Raw genomic sequence first — 23,789 nt, 5'->3', positions numbered from 1 at the left:
GATAATACTTACATTTAAATGTTTGTTCTGGAAATGGACCAGACTTCAAACAAAATAACAAAGCCAGTCTATGCAAGTTCAAACTGACAACTTAAAGTTCTCCGGCTTTTTGGGGGGGGGAGCGCCTGGTTGACTCAGTCATTAAGCGTCTGCCTTCAGCTCAGGTCATGATCCCAGGGTCCTGGGATCGAGCCCCGCATCGGGCTTCCCGCGGGAAGCCTGCTTCTCCCTCTCCTACTCCCCCTGCTTGTGTTCCCTCTCTCGCTGTGTCTCTCACTGTCGGATAAATAAAATCTTAAAAAAAAAAAAAGTTCTCCAGCTTTTTACCAGACTGCACACTGTGTCTGGAGGAGGGATACAAATGATCTTGCTGATTGATACACAGTTAACAGCCCAAACAAGTTCCCTTTAAAGTTGCCGTAGTTTGTGTGCCCCTGTCCCCTTCTCTAGAAGGGCACAGTTCTAAGTTTGACTTAGAATCCTAGCTGGGAGTAGGCATGTTGGCTTCTTTGGGGCTACAGGGTGAGAATAAACTGAGATGTTGATGATGCAGGCCAAAGAGTGAGGCTCATGGAGGTTGATGTTTGCAAGATGCAGCTGTTGCTAATCTCTTATTTTCCCCTTAAAGGTTTAACTTTTTTATTCAGCAAAAATGTGGATTCAGAAAAGCACCCAGGAAGGTTGAACCTCGAAGATCAGACACAGAACAAGTGGTGAAGCATACAAGAGAAGTGCTTTGATTCCTCCTGTAGAAGAAACAGTCTTTTATCCTTCTCCTATCCTATAAGGGACCTTGTAAAGCCCTTGTTTTTTACTGTTGGGGTAAGTGCTTATGTTACTAGGAGTTCCCTACCTTGCTGCTGCTGTAAGTGGTGAAATATTATTTGTTATTTGGGCTCCTTAAGGACACGTGGAGGGGGATTTAAAGGATCTGGGTATCTGGGGTCATGAAAGATGGCAGGAGAACATGAATTTAATAATTGCTATTATTATTTTTTAGAGTGCAAATGCACTTGCGCGAGGTGGGGGAGGGGTGGAGGGAGAGAATCTTAAGTAGCCTCCACACCCAGCATGGAGCCAGTCACAGGGTTTGGTCTCACGACCCTGAGGTCATGATCTGAGTGGAAATCGAGAATGAGAAGCTTAACCTATGGAGCTACCCAGGTGCCTCTAATAATTGCTATTACAATCTGGTTCACTTATGTATGCCCCTGGAGAAGAAACTTATGGGCCTCTTACTTGGGATAACATTTCATGTGATATTTTGAATTTTATTTGAAAATTTCTAGCTGTAAACAGGCCCCAGGGTACAGTAAAGTTAATAAACCGTTAAATATTCTTTTCACCTACTAAGGTTTCACTATGCCAGATGTTCCTGTTTCTTCTCTTGGTTTTGTAAGAAGCAATGACAATGAAATACTGTCCTTGGAACTATGTGTTGATCTCTTCCTCTTTTGAATTTATTTTGTGATATATTAATTTTATATAGTTTACAGGCTGTGCATTTGGATCAGCTGCTATTTGGCAGTATGAATCACTGAAATCCAGGGTCCAGAGTTATTTTGATGGTATAAAAGCTGATTGGCTGGATAGCATAAGACCACAAAAGGAAGGAGACTTCAGAAAGGAGGTAAAGATAAACATGGCTTTCTTTGTTCTAGTTGATCACAAGTTTTGAAGTCTGGTCATTTGTGAAATATTAGTGATTGATAACATTTAGATCAGTAGATATGAAGTTACTGAACTTAATCTTCTTTAGAGTCATCTCATTGCAGTGAGTATCAGTGCTTTGTATGTCTGGCAATACTGTACTTGATGGTGTTCGAAGAAGCTTGTCCCTCTCTCCACATGTGTCAAAAATCACTGTGGATAGTTGCTGAAAATTAATGTGTTGGGGTCTCTCTAAGCCCTACTAAAATTTAAGGGCTCCTGTTTTGCATTACCTTGCTGGAGTATCTTAGAGTACGTAGTAGAATCACAGGCAGTTTTTCAAAGCACCTATGCCTTAGGTGTAGAGATATGTGGATTGTAAAAAGCTTCTCTGACATGATGTTTATATACCTCCGATAAGTACCCACTGTGGAATATTTCTAACTGCTCAGGGGATGAGGATGCAAGAAAAAGTTGCAAATATAGAACTTTTAGAGCTTTTCATTTTTTCACATGCAAGTTGGTGACCCTCTTTCAATTTCTTCTTAACTGATTTTTTTTTTTTTCCAAATACTGCCTTTAAGATAAAACATATTTATTTCACTTGACAATACTTAACTGAGCACTGAGGCCCTAAGTTAATATGTGGTTCATTTGGTTTTCAAGCACCTTTGTTTTTTGTTTTTCAGTTTGTTGTTGTTTTGTTTTTTGATGACACATGCCTCTCCACTTGAGAGAAGGTTGATGTCCTCTTAATTTTCTCCCAACGATAATTCAAGGCTCTTCGAGGTACAAAGAAGTATTCGTTCTTTGCTTCCCCATAGACATATGCAAGAAGCCTGAACCTTACCTGTTTTAGAGAGGCTTTGTGTCCGAAGGACAGTGGGTGTGATCATTTGCAGGTGAAAGCTACAATAGCCAGCAGTGATTTATTCAGAACGACATGTTGGAGAAGATAGTGACCCTGACCTGTCCCATAATCCTGGATTCCTTGGAAAGCTACAGGTTTCTAGCTTGTCTATATTATAAAGTATTTTTTTGGAGATTTTATTTGAGAGAGAGAGCTTGAATGAGAGAGAGCACGCGAGTGCATGCACGTGCTTGAGCAGGGGAGGGCAGATGGAGAGGGAGAGGCAGAGAATCTCAAGCAGATTCGCCCGTGGAGCCTGATGTGGGGCTCACTCTCACCGCCTTGAGACCTGACCTGAGCTGAAACCAAGAGTTGGACACTTAATCAACTGAGCCACCCAGGTGCCCTATATTATAAAGTTTTGATGGTCCAAATGGTTCTTTAGAATGGTGAAAAGTGACATAAGCGATAGACATAATCTTTATCCAAAGATGGATTGGTTTATAGTTAAATGATAGGTTATGAAATACAAAATCCATGCCCGTTAAAGAAAATTAAAATAATATATAAATATAACATGGGAAGTGAAAGCCCTGGAAACCCCTGCCATACTGCTACATATGTGGGGAGTAAGGTCTGAAAGCTCATACACAAATTAGAAATATAAAAATGGAATGATTGTATATGGATATATAACTTTGTTTTTAACATTGGATTTCTTTATTAGTATTCAGAGTGTGGTTCAATATCATAGTTAGAATATATTTTTTATTTTATTTTTTTAATATTTATTTATTTGAGAGAGAGAATGAGATAGAGCATGAGAGGGGGGAGTGTCAGAAGGAGAAGCAGACTCCCCGCTCAGCAGGGAGCCCGGTGTGGGACTCGGTCCCGGGACTCCAGGATCATGACCTGAGCCGAAGGCAGTTGCTCAACCAACTGAGCCACCCAGGCACCTTTTTATTTTAAAACTTTAGTTATGGAGGGTACCTGGGTAGCTCAGTCGTTAAGCATCTGCCTTCGGCTCAGGTCATGATCCCAGAGTCCTGGGATCGACCCCCACATCGGGCTCCCTGCTCAGCGGGAAGCCTGCGTCTCCCTCTCCCGCTCCCCCTTCTTGTGTTCCTGCCCTTGTGCGCTCTCTGTCAAATAAATAAAATCTTTAAAAAAAAAAAAAAACTTTAAACATGGAAAAATTTCAAACAAAACTAAAGAGAAAAGTATAATGAACCCCTGTCATCCACCTTCAATAATTATTGACACAAGGCCAACTTTGTTTCATTTAGTCCCCTTTGTTTCCTTTCCTTCCCTGCCACTGATTACTGTAAAGCAAATCCTAGGCATATTTCAGTGTGCGTCTCTGAAAGATTCGGATTCTCTGTTTTTCTGAACCTCAAATTATTATTATACCTTAAAAGATAGTTTTAGAAAATATTTTTGGTTAGAATTTTAAGACTAGATTGGACCTTGGTAAATAAATCACTTAAGCTTGATACCTGTGTATATCTGATAGTGTGCTCGGTGTTTTGTTATTAATATTTCTCACAATATTGCTAGGTATCTATTGTCTCCGTTTTATATATCAGAAAACTGAAGTTTAGAAGTAATTTGAGGTCATAGAGCTAAACAGTGGCTTTGTATGGAGAATGTAGACTAACTGTAAAGCACCTCTGTTTCTATTTTGCCACATATCTATTATATTTATTGGTAATTTTTGCACATGAGGAATCTTTTTATGCACAAAGCATTTTCTCTCTGGTTTTTCATTTTCCTAGCCTGATGGTGATAGGCAATTTTCCTTCTGTTATAGATTAACAAGTGGTGGAATAACCTAAGTGATGGCCAGCGGACTGTGACAGGTTTGTGTTAGCTTACACGTTTTAGCCATTCAAGGGAAGAGAAATCAAACCAAAAGGTACAGTATGTCACAGTCAATGGCTTTTGTACCCTGCTCACCAGTGGTTTAGAAGACAGTCTCTGTACCTTCAGGCTAATGTAATAGTATAAAAAGTAGTGTGGTATAAAGGTGTACATGATGCTGTGGGTCACTTCTTTTCTCATTTTGAGCTAATATGTTACTGATTGATCAAATAATCTTTGTTGTAGAATCCTAGCTTGTGAAATAGGTTATGAGTAATTACTACTTACCCTATTAAAGACATTAAAGGGGACATTGATTAAGTACCTTCTTTATGCAGAATGCTTTATACACATTCTCTCCCTACCTCACAGGGTTGCTTACCGGGTAGTTATCTCCCTTTTTACCAATAAGGAAACTGGCTTTCAGAGAAGGAACTTTGCAAAGGTCACACTGCTAGTAAGTAGTAGAGCTAAGTTTCGGAACCCAGGTCTGTCTCATTCTAAAGCTAATTTTCTCTTTCCTGCACCATGCTGTTTTTAAAGTCTTCATTTATTAAATAAATGTAAGCATGCCATGCATGTAACCATGATAATTTAATTTTTGTTCTTTGTAAATTTTTATGGAAAGATAAATCTGGCTTTTCACGGTAACACTTGTACAATATTTTATGGATTTAGTTATTTGAGAAATTTGGGGAAATGGATTTGAAAGTTTAACAGTTGTGCAGATAGGAAAAAAAATCTTCTAGAGACATAATAGCAAAATACTGCTTTTTCTTAAATATGGTTAGACTTAATGGTACTCTTAATTTTCTTTACCTACCTAAGAGGATGTCTAAGAGTCCTTCAGGCTCTTTCCTTTGTCTGGAAGGTTTACTTTTTCTGTCTCCTTGTTGGAACCTGAACTGATCTTCAAGCTTATGGTTTGGACATTGCTTCCTGCAGGAAGTGTTACCAGACCAAAGTAAGTCTGTTCCTTGGTGAACTGTAGACAGAGACTACACCAGGTGGAGTTGCCCTCACAATTATCTTTATTTGTACAAAAAAAGGAGACCATGGGGAATTATTTCCAAATCCATGACTCCTTGAACAGGGGTAAGCAGGCTCCTTTTATCAGGGCTTGGGATGAATATTCAGAAGGATAAATTTTAATATTATAATGAAGCGGAGGTAACAGGCACTTGCTGATTCATCTGCACAGTCTTCCTCCTCAAATGTTTCTTTTCCTGTTACAGCAGTAGATTAGTTTCTAAAAGATGAAAGTGACAGGCAGAAGCTTCTGGGAGTTTCCTGAATTCAGTGGGTCGGGGGGTCTTGTCAGTAACAGAAGTGCTTTAATTTTTCTGAACTCCTTGCACTTTTTATTTTTTATTTTTTATTTTATTTTATTTTTTTTTAAAGATTTTTATTTATTTATTCATGAGAGACAGAGAGAGTGAGAGAGGCAGAGGGAGAAGCAGGCTCCCAAGGAGCAGGGAGCCCGATGCGGGACTCGATCCCAGGACTCTGGGATGATGACCCGAGCCGAAGGCAGACGCTCAACCATCTGAGCCACCCAGGTGCCCACTCCTTGCACTTTTTAATCATTTATTTTTTATTTTTAAAATTTTATTTATTTTAGGGGCACCTGGGTGGCTCAGTTGGTTAAACATCTGCCTTCAGCTCAGGTCATGATCCCAGGGTCCTGGGTCCTGGGAGGCCCGCATCTGGCTCCCTGCTCAGTGGGGAGCCTGCTTCTCCCTCTCCCGCTCCCCCTGCTTGTGCTCTCTCTTTCTCTCTCTCTCTCTCTCAAATAAATAAATAAAATCTTAAAAAAAAATTTTACTTTAGAGAGAGAGTGTGCATGCGTGAGCGGAGGGAGGAGCAGAGGGAAAGGGAGAGAATCCTTAAGCAGACTCCCCGATGAGTGTGGACCCCTCCCTCCACGTGGGGCTTGATCCCAGGACCCCAAGATCATGACCTGAGCTGAAATCAAGAGTTGGACACTTAACCAACTGAACCATCCAGGTGTCCAACACTTTTTTTTTTTTTTTAAGATTTTATTTATTTGAGAGACAGCATGAGAGGGAAGGGGGTCAGAGGAAGAAGTAGATTCCCCGCTGAGCAGCGAGCCCGATGTGGGACTCGATCCCAGGACTCCAGGATCATGACCTGAGCCGAAGGCAGTCGCTTAACCAACTGAGCCACCCAGGCGCCCTGGCCAACACTTTTTAATAATTTATAACATAACCTGCCGTATGTAATTGTACATGTAGCATCCTTGAGGACAATGAGAGTTTTCATTTTGTTATAGCAACTAGCACGTATCTTGCACACACTAAAGGCACTTGATTAAAATCTGTTAAGTGAATGAATATTGAATGGGCTCTTGAATCAAAGGATTGAGATCTTTCAAAGGTATATTGCTGTACTGTAGAATTGATTAGTCAGTAAGGTCTTAATAAGTATGATACCTTCAAAGATAGCTTTATAATAGCACATCTGTTTTCATTGGTATTAACAGGGGGGGTTTGGTTTGTTTGCTTGTTTTCTGAAAGTAACCAAAATTAACATTATTTCCTTAGGATAACAAAGTTTTGATTTCCTTTGATATTTTCAAAGTATCTCATAATTAGTTGATACTTAGTGTTCTTTGAAGATGGTAAAGATTTTATGCCATTAAATAATTGAAGAAACCTGGGATCAGAATTTAAAACATTTCTCATGCCGGTAAATAGCTTATTCATAGAAGTTGGTATTTGGAGACCACTGAAAATCCAAATTCTTTCCCCTAGCCTTTTGCTTTTCTCTTAGTCAAATCAGTTATTTGGCATGTAGGGACAGATGTTTTGATCTAACTAGCAGCTTGAGTGTAAAGTGCTTTGAACCATGGAAACATGAACAGTCATGCTAAATACTTATTATGAGGTTATCTAAGTGCTGCTAAAGGCTGAGGAGATGCTGTCCCTGGGAATCACTTTTTCAAAGGTACTAGAGAACTGGCCTTGATCCTTTTTTTTTTTTTTTCTTTTTGGTTGGTTTGGGAATTTTTTTTCCCCTGGTATTAATCTTAATTATTACACAGAAATACCTCCCCAAACTTCACATTGCTTTGAAAAAATGTTATTATTTCATAAATAATAAATGTTTTATATTTATTTTATTTATATTTATATAAATAAAATTATATGTTCACTTGGTATTTGTGGGAGCATCTGGTAGCATTCTTCAAGTTAGACTTGTGCCTGATGCTTTCATACTTCAGCTAGTCTCCTGTTCTGTTGCCTTGATCTGCAAGGATTTTAAGCCTGCACTGGAGGTCCTAGGCAACCTCCAAGGGGAGAGCATTTCCCCTACCTTTATAGCTTTCAGGTATGCCTGTGAGATACCTGCCAGGTTTTTTGTCAGCTCAGCAGAATGCTGACTTGACTATTTTGGGATTCAGGTAAAGCTGAGAGAGGAACCTGCTAAAATACTGCATCTGAAGGAGGGGATAGGAAGTAGGAGCATGGGAAGAGAAATCTCAAGAGAACAGCCCCATTTTTCTACTAGTCCATATCTGTTGTCAGCTCCAAAGTTAGTCACCACAACACCCTAGGGCCTTACCTCTTTTGCTCCAACCTCTAAAGTTTATTTTTTAAGATTTTATTCTTAAGTAGTCTCTACACTCAAAGTGGGGCTTGAACTCACGACCCCGACATCAAGAGTTGCATGCTCTACCAACTGAGTCTGCCAGGTGCCCCTAGTTCCAATTTTCTTTCCCCTTATACCTTTCAAAGATTTTGAGCTATACCTCCTAGACTAAGGTCTGCTTTCCTGTTCCTGAAGTTTCTGGTGAGGCATTGCACACTGGATTTAGCTAATCTTGACCTTTTAATTTGTTGCTGTTTTTCTTGAAATTCTTGGCTTCTCAGTTTTCAGACAAGTTATTTCTGGGTAAAGAAAAACAAAACTAATGTTTGAGTGCCAGTTAGGCTTCAAATGCTAGGGTAGGTCCTTTACACACATACTATTATCCTTATTATCAATTTTAATTGTAAGAGCCCTGCTAGTGGTATTCTGATTGTTCAGATGGGGTAACTGAGGCTCAGAGAGGTTAAATAACTTGTCTGAGCTCACACAGCTAGAAAGAGTGGAGATGGGGAACAAACTTTTTTTTTTCCCCAAGCTCAGTTCTTAATTTAAATAATATACTTTTTATTATATCCTTTCACTTTCTATTATAGCAGATCACCACTAAATTGCCTTTCTGGTGAACCACACTGCCTGCTCCCACCGAAGGTATCTGGGTGTTTATTGACAGCCCAAATTGTAGTGACTTGTTCCAAGACAGCAGGCTGGCACTCAGGGATGAAAGGGAGCCCTTTTTGTCTACTTAGGTTAGTCTTTGTCATTGTAAAATGAATAAATGTGCATTGTAACAGGTTAAAATAGTGTTAAAGAATATGTAAAGTGAAAAATCTCTGTAACTTCCAGTTCTGCAGTTTCTGTCTCCATAATAACCACTGCCTTTTTAGTTACACTTGTGTGTTCTTCCGAAGTGTTTATATTATAGGCATTTATACTTCTTTGCACCTTGGTTTTTTTTTAATTCTGTTAATATTTTAGAGGACATTGTATCAATACAAGTAGGTCTGTTACATGTCAGATATACATTTTTCACAAACTGAGCACATCCATGTAATTAGCACCCAGATCAAGAAATAGAAATTACCAGCACCCTGGGCTCAGGATATTCTTTTTGATAGTATTGTAATAGTTCATGCCAATGAATACTATGTAGCAAGTCTTCTCTTAATAGATATTTAGGTTGGTTATAGTCTTCTATAAATACTGCAGTGAATATCCTTACATAGAGATATTTGCACCCTTTTGCAAGCATATTTTTAGCATGAGTTACTGGAAATAGACTTGCTGGGTCAAAGAGTATGTACATTTAAAATTTTATATGTTGTCAGGTTGTCTTAAAATAAGTTGCATACCAATTTAAACATCCTTTAAGTCATTTAAGTAACTTATTTTCTAAAAGCTCACAGGGGAGGTTACATATTCTCATCTACAGGGAAGGTTATAAACTTATTTGTAAAGGTTTTTGTCTACTGTGAATATGCCCCATTCTTTCCATCTACCCTTACCAGTTTCTAACTATCTGCATCCCAGTTGGAGGATTTAAGGTGGGTGGTCTTTCTGGATTTCCTCTTAATTCCAGGAAGCTGTGGGACCAGTCCTTAACTAGTTTTGTTGATACTGCCCAGGAAGAGAAATTGTAGTCACTGTATAAGGCCAACCCTGTATGAGGATGATCCCTGTGCCTATAGTTCTGGTTCCCAGGGAACCTGAGGTAGGGACCACTTGAGCTCAGTTCTTTGGTTGTCATGGATGTATATACTAGTCAGGTTCTGGACTGGCCAGGTCTAGTTTCCTTCAGGTAGAGAAGCTGTGGAGGTATGAGCTGACCCACTGCATAAGCAGAGGGGATCCTGTACTTAGCTACTGGACTCCAGGTGGGATAGTGGGTCCTTTTCAGAAGAAGAGAAAAAGTGGTTGTACTACCTTCCTTGGGCTAAGGAGGAAAATGGACTGAGATTACTGAACCAAGCAGTGATTCCTAAATTGGTGTATATTTCTTTTAATCAAGATATTCACATATCTTAAAATTTGCCATTTAAAAGTATGCAGTTCAGTGGTTTTTGTTGTATTCACAGGGTTGGGCAACTATCCTCATCTAATCCTAGAACATTTTCTTTATCCCAGAAAGAAACTCCATACCTGTTAACAGTCACTCCCCATTCCCCTTCTCCCCTCAGCCCTCAGCAGCCTGTTATCTATTTTCTTTCTTTATGGATTTGCTTGTTCTGGACATTTCATATAAATGGAATCACCTATGTGGCCTTAGTGTCATGTTTTCAGGGTTCACCTATGTTGTGGCATGTATCAGTATTTCATTTTTTATGGTCAAATAATATTCCATTATATGGATATATCACATTTTGTTTACTCATCTGTTGATGGACATTTGAGTCACTTCCATTTTTTGGCTATTATAATGCAGTGGACTTTTTTGTATACATTTTCATGTAGACACGTTTTCATTTCTTTTGCTAATATATACCTCAAGTGGAAACGTTGGGTCATATGGTACTCTTGTTTAACTTTTTAAAATTGTGGTAAAAACATAAAATGTACCATGTTAGCCATTTTTAAGTTTACAGTTCAGTAGTGTTAAGTATGTTTACATTGTTACGAAACATCTATAGAATTCTCTTTTGTCTTGTAAAACTGAAACTATGCACATTTTTGACTTTTCCACTCTCCCTCAGCCCCTAGTAACCACCATGCCACTTTGTTTCTGTAAATTTGACTATATACTTCATTTAAGTGGAATCAGACAGCACTTATCTTTTTTGACTGGCTTATTTCACTTAGCATAATGTCCTCAAGGTTCATCCATGTTGTAGCATGTGATAAGATTTCCTTTTTAAGGCTAAATAATTTATTCCTTTGTGTGTATATACCACATTTGTTCATACATTCATTCATTGATAGACACATTTGAGTTGCTTCTACCTCTTGGCTGTTGTGAATAGTGCTGCTATGAATGTGAATGTGCAAATATCTCTGAGATCCTGCTTTCAGTTCTTTTGGATATAAACCCAGAAGTGAGATTGCTGGATTAAAATTATTTTTAATTTTTTGAGGAATTTCCATACTGTTTTCCACAGTGGTTGTACCATTTTATTTTTACAGATTTGATTTTAATTTTTTATTGTTATGTTAATCACCATACATTACATCATTAGTTTTTGATGTAGTGTTCCATGATTCATTGTTTGTGCATAACACCCAGTACTCCATGCAGAATGTGCCCTCTTTAATACCCATCACCAGGCTAACCCATCCCCCCACTGCCCCTCCCCTCTAGAACCCTCAGTTTGTTTTTTCAGAGTCCATCGTATCTCATGGTTCATCTCCCCCTCCGATTTCCCCCCCCTTCATTCTTCCCCTCCTGCTATCTTCTTTTTTTTTTCTTAACATATATTGCATTATTTGTTTCAGAGGTACAGATCTGTGATTCTACAGTCTTGCACGGTTCACAGCACTCACCATAGTACTAGAGATTTTATTTTTAAGTAATCTCTATATCCAACTTGGGGCTCGAACTTACAACCCTGACATCAAGAGTCACATGCTCTGCTGACTGAGTCAGCCAGGTGCCCTGTGGTTGCACATTTTACAGTCCTTCCAGCAGTGCACAAAGTTCTAATTTCTCAACATCCTTGGCAGCACTTGTTATTTCCTTCTTTGTTTTTTTTTTTTTTTGATAGTAGCTATCCTAATGGGTGTGTGGTGACTCATTGTGGTTCTGATTTGCATTTCTGTGACGGTTAGTGATGTTGCACATCTCTTCATATGCTTGTTGGCCATTTGACTATCATCTTTGGATAAGTCCCTAGTCCAGTCCTTTGCTTATTTTAATCAGGTTATTTGACTTTTTCTTGATTGTAGGAGTTGTTTTTTTAATATAGTCTAGATATTAACCCTTTATGAGACAAATGATTTGCAGATATTTTCTCTCATTCTGTAGATTGCCTTTTCACTGTGTTGATTGTGTGCTTTGGACAAAAGTTTGTCGTGGGGTTTTTTGGTTTTTGGTTTAATTTTTTTCCCAGAGAAAGTGGGGTGGGGTGGGGAGAGTCACAGAGGGAGAGAATCCTAAGCAGGCTCCATGCTCAGCGAGGAGCCTCAAATCTCAATACCCTGAGATCATGACCTGAGCCAAAATTAAGAGTTGGACACTCAACCAGCTGAGCCACCAAGGTGTCCCTGGACAAAATTTTTTAGGTTTGATGTCCCATTTATCTATTTTTGCTTGTGTTGCCATGCTTTTGGTGTCCTATCGAAGAAATCGTTGCCAAGTTCAGTGTTACGAGGCTTTTCCCCTGTTTTCTTCTAAGAGTTTTATAGTTCTTGTGTTCACATTTAGGTCTTTAATCCATTTTTAGTTAGTTTTCATATATGGTGTAAGAATCCAAGTTCATTCTTTTGCATGTGGATACCTCCTTTTCCCCATGTTTTCTTTTTGAAGAATTGCCAAATTGTTTTCCAAAGTGGTTGCACCATTTTACATTCCCTCAAGAACTGTATGAGGATTCCATTTTTTTTTTTTTAGAGATTTTATTTATTTGAGAGAGAGAGACAGATAGTGACAGGGGATAGTGAGAGAGAGCAGAAGTGGGGAGGAGAGGGAGAAGCAGGCTCCCGCCGAGCAGGAAGCCCGATGTGGCGCTCAATCCCAGGACCCTGGGATCATGACCTGAGCTGAAGGCAGATGCTCAACCGAGTCACCCAAGCACCCCAGGATTCCATTTATTGCCTTTTTTTTTTTCTAATATATCAGTGACTGCATATTTTTTGTATTTTATTGTGGTAAAATACACAAAACATAAAATTTATCGTTTTAGCTGTTAAGTGTAGAATTCAGTGGCATTAAGTACGTTCACGATGTTGTGCAGCCATCACCACCATCCATTTCCAGAATTTTTTCATCATCCCAAATAGAAACACTGTACCCACTAAATCATTTCCCATTTCCCCTTCCCCTTAACCCTTAGTGACCACTATTCTATTTCTGTCTCTGAATTTGCCTATATCTCATATAAGTGGAATTATAAAATACATTTTTTGTGCCTGGCTTCTTTTGCTTAGCATACTGTTTTTAAGGTTCATCCATATTGTAGCATGTATCAGAATTTGTTTTTTTATTTTTTTTAAGGCTTAATCGCTTTACATTGTATGTTTACACCACATTTTGTTCATCCATCTGTCAGTATTTGGATTGTTTCAGTCTTTGGCTCTTATGAATTATGCTCCTACAAACATTCATGTACAAGTCTCTGAGTCCCTTCTTTCAGTTCTTTGGGGTATATAGTTAGAGGTGGAATTGTTGGATCATACAGGAATTCTATGTTTAATTTTTGAGGAACTGCCAAATTGTTTTTTAGAGTAGCTCTACCATTTTACATTCTTACCAGCAAGGCGCAAGAGTTTGTTTCTCCCATATATTCATGCCAATTTTGATTCCCCCCCCCTTTTTTTCTTAGCCATCCTAATGTGTGTCAAGTTTTGACATGCATTTCCCTAGTGACTAGTAATGCTAAACATCTTTTTGTGTGCAATTGTCCATCCATTCATTCTTTTTTTGAGAGAGCAGGAGGGGAGGTTGGAGGGAGAGAGAGAATCTTAAGCAGGCTCCATGGAGCCTGATGCAGGGCTCAGTTTCACAAGCCTGAGATCATGACCTGAGCCGAAATCAAGAGTCTGGATACCTAACTGACTGAGCCACCCAGGCACCCCGTCCATTCATTCTTATTTGGAGAAATGTCTGTTTAAATCCTTTGCCTGTTTTTTGAGTTGTCTTTTTATTGAGTTGTAAGAGTTCTTTATATATTCTGGATCCTAGATCCTTATTAGGTATATGATTTGCAAATATTTTTTCCTATTCTATGAGTTGTCTTATCACTTTGTTAAAAGTATTCTTTGAAGCCCAAATGTTTTTAAGTTTTCATCAAGTTGACACAATATTACACTAGTTTTAGGTGTACAACATAGTGATTCGACAACTCTATACCTTATGCTATGACAGATGTTTTTAATGTTGATGAAATCCATTTCATGTATTTTTTTTTTTAAGATTATATTTATTTATTTTGACAGCACAAGCAGAGGGAGCAGTAGAGGGAGAGGGAGAAGCAGGCTCCCCGCTGAGCAGGGAGCCTGACGCGGAGCTCGATCCCAGGACCCTGAGATCATGACCTGAGCTGAAGGCAGATGCTTAACCATTTGAGCCACCCAGGCGCCCCTATTTCATGTATTTTTTTATTTTGTGCTTTAATTAAAACGTCACATCAAGAAAATAGTGACCTGATCCAGCATCACAAGAATTTATACCTGTGTTTTCTTCAGAGCGTTTTGTAGTTTTAGCTCTTACATTTAGGCCTTTGGTTTATTTTGAGTTAATGTTTGTAATTGGTTTGAGGTAGGATCCAAATTCATTCTTTTGTGGATGGGTATCCACTTGTCCCAGCACCATTTGTTGAGAAGACCATTCTTTCTGTATTGATTTTGTCTTGGGACCACAGTAAAAAAAAAGTTGACCATAAATGTATGGATGTACTTCTGGACTCTCAGTTCCGTTCCGTTGATCTGTATGTCTATTCTTAGGCCATACTGTCTTGATTACCGTATCTTTGTGTTGTAAGTTTTCAAACTGGGAATAGTGAGTCTTCCCAGTTTATTAATATGGAGTATTAAATTGGTTATATGTTGAACCAGTTTTGCATTCTTGAGATAAATTCCACTTGTTTATTATTTATAATCCTTATTATGTGCTGCTAGGTTTGGTTTGTTAGTGTTTCCTGAAGGTTTTTCCATCTGTGTTCATAAGGGACTATTACATTGACTATCATGTTGAATCAATTTTGCAATCTTGGGATAAATTGTACTTGGTCATGGTTTGTAATCCTTTATATGCTGCTGGATTTGGTTTGCTAGTATTAGGAATTTTTCTATCCATGTTCATAAAAGATATGGGTAGTTTTCTTGTGATGTCTTTGGTTTTGATATTAAGGTAATATTGGCAGCATAGAATGAGTTGGGAAATGTTTTTTCCTCTTCTCTTTTTTGGAAGCATTTGAAAAGGATTGGTGTTAATTCTCATTTGTCTTTGCTAGAATTTGCCGCTGTAATAAATTGAATAGTGTCCCCGTAAAATTCATGTCCACCCAGAAATTCAGTGTTACTTTATTTGAAATAGGGTCTTTGCAGATGTAAGTGGTTTACAGTGAGATTGTACTAAATTAAGATGGGCCCTAAATCCAATTGTTTGTGTCCTTACAACAAGAGAAGACAAGACATACAGAAAAGGTCATGTGGGGTGCCTGTTAAGTGTCTGCATTTGGCTCAGGTCATGGTCCCAGGGTCCTGGGATCGAGCCCCACATTGGGCTCCCTGCTCTGCGGGAAGCCTGCTTCTCCCTCTCCCACTCCGCCTGCTTGTGTTCCCTCTCTCTGTGTCTCTCTCAAATAAATAAAAATCTTTAAAAAAAAAAAGGTCATGTGCTGAAGAGATGGAAGCAGAGATTGGAGTGATGCATCAGTAAGCTAAATAATGCCAAGAATAGCCAAGAGCCACCAGAAGCTAGGAAGAAGGAAGGAAGGAGTCTTCCCTAGAGGCTTCATAAAGAAGCCTGGCCTAGCAACAACTTGGTTTCAGACTTCAAGCCTCCAGAACTTTAAGAGAATACATTTCTGTGGTTTTAAGTCACCAAGTGTGTGGTAATTTATTATAGCAGCCCTAGGAAGTAATAAACCAAAGCCCTCTAGCCCTGGGCTTTTCTTTGTGAGAAGTTTCTTTTAATTATAAATTCAATCTCTATTTCTTATAGGCCTATTCAGACTTTCTATTTCTTGAGTAGTTTCAGTAGTTTATGTCTTTCTAGGAATTTGTCAGTTTCATCTAAGTTCTCCTTTGTTGGTATACAGTTGTTCATAGTATTCTCTTATAATCCTTTTTATTTCCGTAAGCTCGGTAGTAACATTCTGCCTTCATTCCTGATTTTAGTAACTTGAGGTGTTTTTTTTTCTTTGTCATGCTCCCTAAAGGTTTGTCAATTTTGTTGGTCATTTCAAATAACCAACTTTTGGTTTCATTGATTTTTTTTTTTTAATTTTTCTATTCCTTCATTCATCCAAACTTTTTGCTTGCTTTGTGTTTGCTTTTTTTAATTTTTCTAGTTTCTTAAGGTGGAAGGTTAGATTATTGATTTGAAATCTTTATTCTTTTTTAATGCAGCATTCACAGCACTACTTTTGCTGTACTCTGTAAGTTTTAGTATTGTTTTAGCAGCTTGGGTTGTCATAGCAAAATGCCATAGTCTGGGTGGCTTAAACAACAGAAAATTATTTTCTCAAAATTTGGGAGGGTAGAAGTCCAAGATCAAGGTGCCATCATGGTTGGATTCTGGTGAGAACTCTCTTCTCTCTTCTGCCACCTTCTTGCTGTGTCATATGGCAGGGGGAGAGAGCAAGAGCAAGCTCTTTGGTATCTCTCTTATATGGAAACTGATCCCATCATGGGAACCCCACCCTTATGACCTCATCTGAATCTAATTACCTCCCAAAGACTCCATCCCCCAAAACCATCACATTAGGGCTTAAATATATGAATCTTAGTGGAACATAATTCAGTTATATTGTTGTTTTCATTCATTTCAAAGTACTTTCTAATTTCCCTCTTGATTTCTTATTTGGCCTACTGGTTATTTAGGAGTGTGTTAATTTCCACAAATTTATGACTTCTCCCAATGTATTACTGATTTGTAATTTCATTCTGTTGTGGTCAGAGAACATACTTTGTATAATTTCAGTGTTTTAAAATTTTTTGAGATTTGCTTTGTGGCTGAACATATGGTCTATCCTGGATAATGTTGCATGTGTGCTTGAAAAGAATATATTATTTGTGGTTTTTCTTAAGATTTTGCTTTTTTAAAAGATTTTATTTATTCACTTGAGAGAGAGGGGGGAAGTACAAGTTGGGGGAGAGGCAGACTCCCCGCCCAACACAGGGCTTTATCCCAGGACCCAGAAATCATGACCTGAGCTGAAGGCAGATGCTTAACCAGCTGAGCCACAAAGGTGCCACTTAAGATTTGATTTTTGAGTAATCTCCACACCCAGCGTGGTGCTCAAACCCACAAACCCAAGATCAAGAGTCACACGCTCTACTGACTGAGCCAGCCGGGTGTCCCAAGAATGTATTGTCGTTGAGTGTTTTGGGTTTTTTTTTGTTTTTTAAGTAGGCTTCTCGCCCAGTGTGGAGTCCAACACGGGGCTTGAACTTACCATCCTCAGATCAAGACCTGAGCTGAGATCAAGAGTCAGACGCTTAAGCGACTGAGCCATGCAGGCGCCCCTGTTGAGTGCCTTATAGATGTCTGTTGGCCTAGTTGGTTTATAGTGTTGTTCAAGTCTTGTTTCCTTGCTGATCGTTTACTCTGTTATTGCAAATAAGGTATTGAAGTCTCCAGTTATTGTTGAACTGTTTATTTCTCCCTTTAGTTCAATTTTTGCTTTATATATTTTGGGATTCTATTGTTAGGAGCATGTATATTTATAATAGCTGTATTGATATATCAACATGTTATATCTTTTATCATTATATAATGTCCTTCTTTGTGTCTCGTAACAAATATTGTCTTAAAGTCTATTTTTTCTTGTTATGCTTATGGTGTACAGGATCCCAGCAATATATTGAGGTTTTATAAGCTCCTGTGGACATCTCATTCCTCAGCTTTTAAGATTTTTGGTCTCTTGTTTACTCCAAATATTATCCACCACCTTAGTCAGCCATGAACTTAAAACACCTGCCTGTAATTTTGACAAATATCCCCTGGGAAAAGGAATTTTGCACTTGAGGTTCCAGTCAGGTCAAATATAGACAGCCTTACAAATGGGGTCTTGCAGGGAACTATTATCAGATAGGTCAGATGATAACTGAGGCTTTGAAAGAGTTCCAGCTCCCTGTGCTACATCTCGTGGTTGTGAGGCTGCATGGGAATTATGGATTGTTTTCATAGCTTTTAGCTTCAACTTGTAGCTAGAAAGTGAGGGATGGGACCAGGGCAAGTTAAAATGCCCAAAATTTGCTGTTCCTATTGAATTCACCATTTTTCTTAAATGCTGAGTTGCTGTAAGCTTTTAACTAGTTTCCAGAGTTCTGAAAAAGTTGATTCTGACAGTTTCGGCCAATTTTTTCATTGCTTTGTGAAGGAGAGAATTTTTCAAGGTCCTTACTTCATTATTCTCACTAATGTAATCCATTGCATCCCTTTTGGTAAAGGTAGGTGTTGAGGCAACAGCAAACTTCCCAGATCAGCAGTGTCAAGCTTGTCCAAGAGTTTACTGAGTCAGGAGAAGGTGACACTTCTAAGTGGAGAAACAAGCAAAGACCTTAAGCAGTTCTACCTCTGAAAGGAAGAGGAGGAGGAGGGAACCATGATTTGAGTTTCTGCATACTAGGTGCATGTAGTATTTTGTTTAAGCCTCACTACAACTTTTATAAGATATGGACATCTTCATTTTACAAACGAAATAACTAAAGTGAAGGGGATGAAATGCTGCAGACCACAAAGCTACTAAGTGGCATACCTAGGATACAGACCAGAAAAGGCCATTCCCTACTTTATTTTTCATTTTTAGATTTTCACTGTGTGACTGCTGCATTTAATTGTGCTTTCTCATTTAATCAGCACTCGGCTCTTAAAGGGAGGTTTTATTACCCCTATTTTACGGAAGAGGAAACTGAGGCTGAGGGGTTAGGCTTCTTGCCTGGGTTGTAGTGTAGGACACAGTTCTGCTGGGCTCCTTTACCCATACTGTTAGACAATATGCAGTGCTGCTTCCAGCCCAGGATTACCACATATCCTCTCCTGTTCACTGGCTTCTGGGGACCAACCGTGCTGTTTCCTAGATAAGGAGGCCTTTGTCTGGTCTGAAGCCTTAGAGTGACCAACGTCAAAAGTAATCCTGTTGGCTATCCATCTCTTTGTGTATAGTAGAAAGAGCCCTAGATTAGGAATTCTGGCTTGGCCACTGAATTTGGCTCTGAAAATTTGTATCTCAGTTTTCTCATCTATAATTGACCTTCAAAATGGGATATGCATGGAGGAAAATAACTGCATTTTACTTTTGTAATTTCTTTTTAATTTGTGAGTGTATTACAGTGATTTGTGTGTATAATTTGGGTATGTATGTTCAGTTGTTCACTGACTTAACCATAGATCACAGGTCTCTGAAGTGAGGGGTTTAACTACAATGTGTTCCAGTGCCAATATTCTGACATGATTCACCAAAAAAGGCCTCTTATATTTTGGTTGAAAACTTGGCGATGTTAACTCTTTGGTCACTGTTAACCTTGATATCTTTGGTTATCTTTCCCTTTTTCAAGTCTTTTCCCTAGTTGTAATCTCTTCAGCCAGAGACACTCTCTACTTCTGTGCAGTACTGTGGTGCTTGCAGTTTCCAGAAGTGTGTGCTGTATGTCGCTAGTTTCAGAAAGTAGCCTGCGGAACCCACAGCGTGGTTGTTGCCATTTTCCAGCCTAGCAGGCAGGATCAGGGGCCCCATCTTGCTTTCCTTGCGTTGTACCGCACTTGGAGCGAACTGTATAGCCTTGATTATCTTTGTGATCATGGAAGCCTGGGGCCAGACCATTCTTGGGTCTTCTTTATGCCAAGATACCAATCACTATGTCCAGCAACCTCTAGACCTCAGAATTCTCTGGGTAATAAAGATGTGTAACTCTTCTAAAAAGAAACTAAGAAACCCCGAGCAACACTAATCACTGCTCACTTCCTTAGGATAAGCCTCTGAGGTCCGTTCCTCCATCTGAGGAAGTTCCACCCTTCCTTTGCCCACTCTCCTTGCCCAGGGTTTCAGGCACCTCATTGGGAGGTATACATGGTACTCTTACTTGCCTTGCTTGTGACCTCTTTTCCCCATCCTTTAAAGAATACTGTCCTCCTCACCATCTTTGAAAGTGTTCTGACACACCACCAGTTGTAAGATGCATCCTGATTACAGATATTAAAATGGAGAAAATGTCTTAGAATCTCTGAAAAATGGTAGGTAGCTTCCTTTCTTGCCTGATGCTCAAATGGGAGAGCAAACACTGGAGAGACTAGTAATGCCAAAATATAGCTGAGAGCCTTACAGAGTGAGCAAATACAGAAGCCAAAGGTAACTCCAAGATGTAGCAGCCGATGGGGATTATACAATCAATATCTTCTAAAATAAATCCTCTTACCAGAGTGTTGCTGGAATTATGCTTACTGTCATTGAAGAAGCTGAAAGGGCTAATTGCCTATTGCTGAAAGAAACTGGAGGAATGAATGTTTAAATTCCTTTAATTCAAGTAGATGAGTGCCTACTACATGGGCAAGGAGTCGTGGTACCTTAAAATTAATGTGTTTTTAAAGTTTGTAGTTTTTAAGAAAAACTTAATTTTTCATGAAAATGTGACTGAATAGTTAATTCTATCATTAAATAATAAACCTCAATTTAGTGGTAGTTTAGCAACATCAGTTCTTGCAGAAAAATGAAACAGTCACCCAATTCCCACATGAAAACAGTTTCACAAGCAGTTGGAAAATTCTTCCAGATTATTCCTGAATTCTTACCTAACAAGTGTTTTTCTCAAGACAAGTGGATCTTCATTTACCCAGATGATACGTAGATGTTTCCATAAGTTTAAGAACTATATTATTCCCTGTGGAAAAAGAAGCATGTTATATAATACAGCTTTTCTGGTCTTGGCCAAAGAACCCAATTCTGTACATTACTTGTTTCTGGCTTGACCATTTTCAAACAATAAGTATGGATCTGATTATTTATTGAGGAGAGTAAATTGTTCTGTAGAAGTAAAATATGGATCTGAGTGAAGGAAGTGCTTCTAGAGCATTTGCAGTTTCCCAGGAATTTTTCTGACGTACTACCAGTGCATATAGTTTGATACTTATTTTCTTTTAAAGATTTTTATTTATTTGAGAGAATGAGAGAGAGAGCATGAGATGGGAGAGGGTCAGAGGGAGAAGCAGACTACCCACTGAGCAGGGAGCCTGACACCGGACTCAATCCCAGGACTCCAGGATCATGACCTAAGCCGAAGGCAGATGCTTAACCAACTGAGCCACCCAGGCGCCCCTAGTTTGATACTTAAAAACATTGATTTCACTTACTTTCCTTAACTTGCCCTCCCTCACCCCCCACCCCAGTATATAATACTCGTAAATAATTGTGGTAGAAAATCTTATTCAGGTGGACTTTCAATCAGACTTTCTTTACTATTTTTAATCTCCCTAAATTATATATCTTTATTTTGTAGGTATCATAGCGGCAAATGTTTTTGTATTCTGTTTATGGAGAGTACCTTCTCTACAGCGGACAATGATCAGATATTTCACATCTAACCCAGCCTCAAGTAAGTCTACTTATGACTTTATTTTGAGGTAGAGGTAATATGAAAGAAATACGCTTTATGTTATTGAAATGCTATAAAAAGGATGAGTTACTTGTCAACAATTATAAGCAAAATCCAGAAGATAGACTGTAAGCTCCTTGAGGAAAGGGACCTCATCTCTCTTAGTCTTATGTCCCAGGTACTTAAAATGTGCCTTGCACATAGTAGATATGTTGACCCAGGATCACTACAAGTTTACTCTTGGAGGATCCTGTTATATACAACTTCATATCTGTAATTGAAATAATTTACTAATTCTTTTTTCTAAGTAACTTTTGCCATAAGGACAAGTTGCTTTCATTGAACTGAGAATTTTTATTGGTTGCTTACTAAGTAGAAGAAATTTAAGATAATTTTTTACCACCTTGAAAAATACTATGGTAAACCATCTTATTTAAACTTATTTCTATTTTTTTATAAAGATTTTTTTTTTATTCATTCGAGACACAGAGATAGAGAGCACGAGCAGGGGGAGAGGCAGAGGGAGAAGCAGGCTCCCCGCTGAGCCAGGAGCCAGACATGGGGCTCGATCCTAGGACCCTGGGATCATGACCCGAGCCGAAGGCAGATGCTTAACCATCTGAGCCACCCAGGCACCCCTTATTTAAACTTTTTTTTTATTTTTTTTATTTTTTTTTTAAATATTTTTTTTTATTTATTTATTTGAGAGAGAGAGAATGAGAGACAGAGAACATGAGAGGGAAGAGGGTCAGAGGGAGAAGCAGACTCCCCGCCGAGCAGGGAGCCCAATGCGGGACTCGATCCCGGGACTCCAGGATCATGACCTGAGCCGAAGGCAGTCGCCCAACCAACTGAGCCACCCAGGCGCCCTATTTAAACTTTTTAATTTGCTCTATTTTTGTTTCCTATTTTGAGTTTTTTGTAATAGTAGTGAAAAAAATCTAAAAAATCTAAAACAGATCATTTTTAGATCATGGCTGTGTGTCCTATGATTACCAGACTGTTTTTCTTTCTCTTGTAGAGGTCCTTTGTTCTCCAATGTTGCTGTCAACATTCAGTCATTTCTCCTTGTTTCACATGGCTGCAAATATGTATGTTTTGTGGAGCTTCTCCTCCAGCATAGTGAACATTCTGGGTCAGGAGCAGTTCATGGCAGTTTACTTATCTGCAGGTAATAAGTTTTTATCTGGGGATCTTTCAGAGTATAAGCACTTTCCCTACCTGGAGAAGGAAGGAAGGGAATGGTTATAGCCATATTCTACACATGAAGATTGTATATAGAGAATTGTACAAACTGTCTATAGAGAAGGATACCACAGACCGATGGGGTTATCTTTTCTGCTTCTCATTTTGCTGGTTTCTTCTTAGATTATTTAGTATGTTTAGTTTTAAATCAGGATAGACAGGAGTTAAGGTTTAGTGTAGAATTTAAGAATGTCATTTTTATCTCATTAGGCTTTGGTTTCTTTAGCTCAGGTCCACCATTTTATAAATAGGTGCTTCCCAGACTTCCTGGCTGTCTCAATCATCTGGATCTTTGTTAAATAACCTTAAGCTCATTTACCACAGTGTGTTCAGTTTCCAGAAAGCTTTAGATCAGAACTTTGTAATAAGATTGTCAAGAATGAGTTTATATTCTATATTTGCTGCAAGCATATATCTTAGTCTGGAACCACTCCAGTCCGTCCTGGAGATAACATCATTTCCTTATTTCAACTAGGAAATGGTAGTAATGGATTCCAAGTTCCTAGATGCTACTAAACTGGCAAGTGGTCAGTTAAATTTTACCTCTCTGTTTGCAGAATGTAAAACCACACAGCATAAAAATTCATTTCTGAAATCCCTTTTTTTTTTTTTAAATTTAGTTTATTTTTTTAATAATCTCTATACCCAATATACACCTTGAACTCACAACCCTGAGATCAAGAGTCACATGCTCATCCGGCTGAGCCAGCCAGGAGCCCCTAAAATCCCTTTGTTTAAAAACAGTATATTGGGGCACCTGGGTGGCTCAGTTGGTTAAGCGCCTGCCTTCAGCTTAGGTCATGATTCTGGAGTCCTGGGATCAAGCCCTGTGGCAGGAAGTCTCCTTCCCTCCCTCTCCCTTTGCTTCCCTCCCTCCACTCTGTGCCTCCCCCCCCCCCGCCGCCCCATGCTCTCTCCCCCACTCATGCACTCTCTCTCACAAATCTTTAAAAAATAAAATAAATAAAATAAAAAACAGTGTATCTGGGAATCATACTGTAGTGTGGGGAAAAAAGCACTTGAGAGCCTGAAGTCAGAAGACCTAGTTTTATTAGATCCTATTTCTGCTACCTGCTGTGTGATGTTGCAGAAAAGACTATACACCTCTCTGAGGATAATGATACTTAATCTCTCATGACAAGGGGTTGTAGAAAGGGTTAAATAGAAGCAT

General features: G+C 38.9%; 1 protein-coding gene across 1 annotated transcript in view; it reads left to right on the top strand.

Annotated features, from left to right (window-relative positions):
* PARL (presenilin associated rhomboid like) overlaps window positions 1-23,789 on the top strand; it is a 54,401-nt gene that overhangs the window by 8,999 nt on the left and 21,613 nt on the right. The window contains 7 exon segments of the mRNA XM_027585983.2: window positions 629-702; window positions 705-773; window positions 776-822; window positions 1,490-1,630; window positions 4,311-4,359; window positions 21,278-21,373; window positions 22,395-22,544. Of these exon segments, the coding sequence (XP_027441784.2) occupies window positions 629-702; window positions 705-773; window positions 776-822; window positions 1,490-1,630; window positions 4,311-4,359; window positions 21,278-21,373; window positions 22,395-22,544 (626 nt within the window).

Source organism: Zalophus californianus, chromosome 1, assembly GCF_009762305.2.
Source record: "Zalophus californianus isolate mZalCal1 chromosome 1, mZalCal1.pri.v2, whole genome shotgun sequence".
NCBI classification, from domain to species: Eukaryota; Metazoa; Chordata; class Mammalia; order Carnivora; family Otariidae; genus Zalophus; species Zalophus californianus.
The sequence above is the reverse complement of the archived record's forward strand: the minus strand, read 5'-3'. Positions and strand labels throughout refer to the sequence as shown.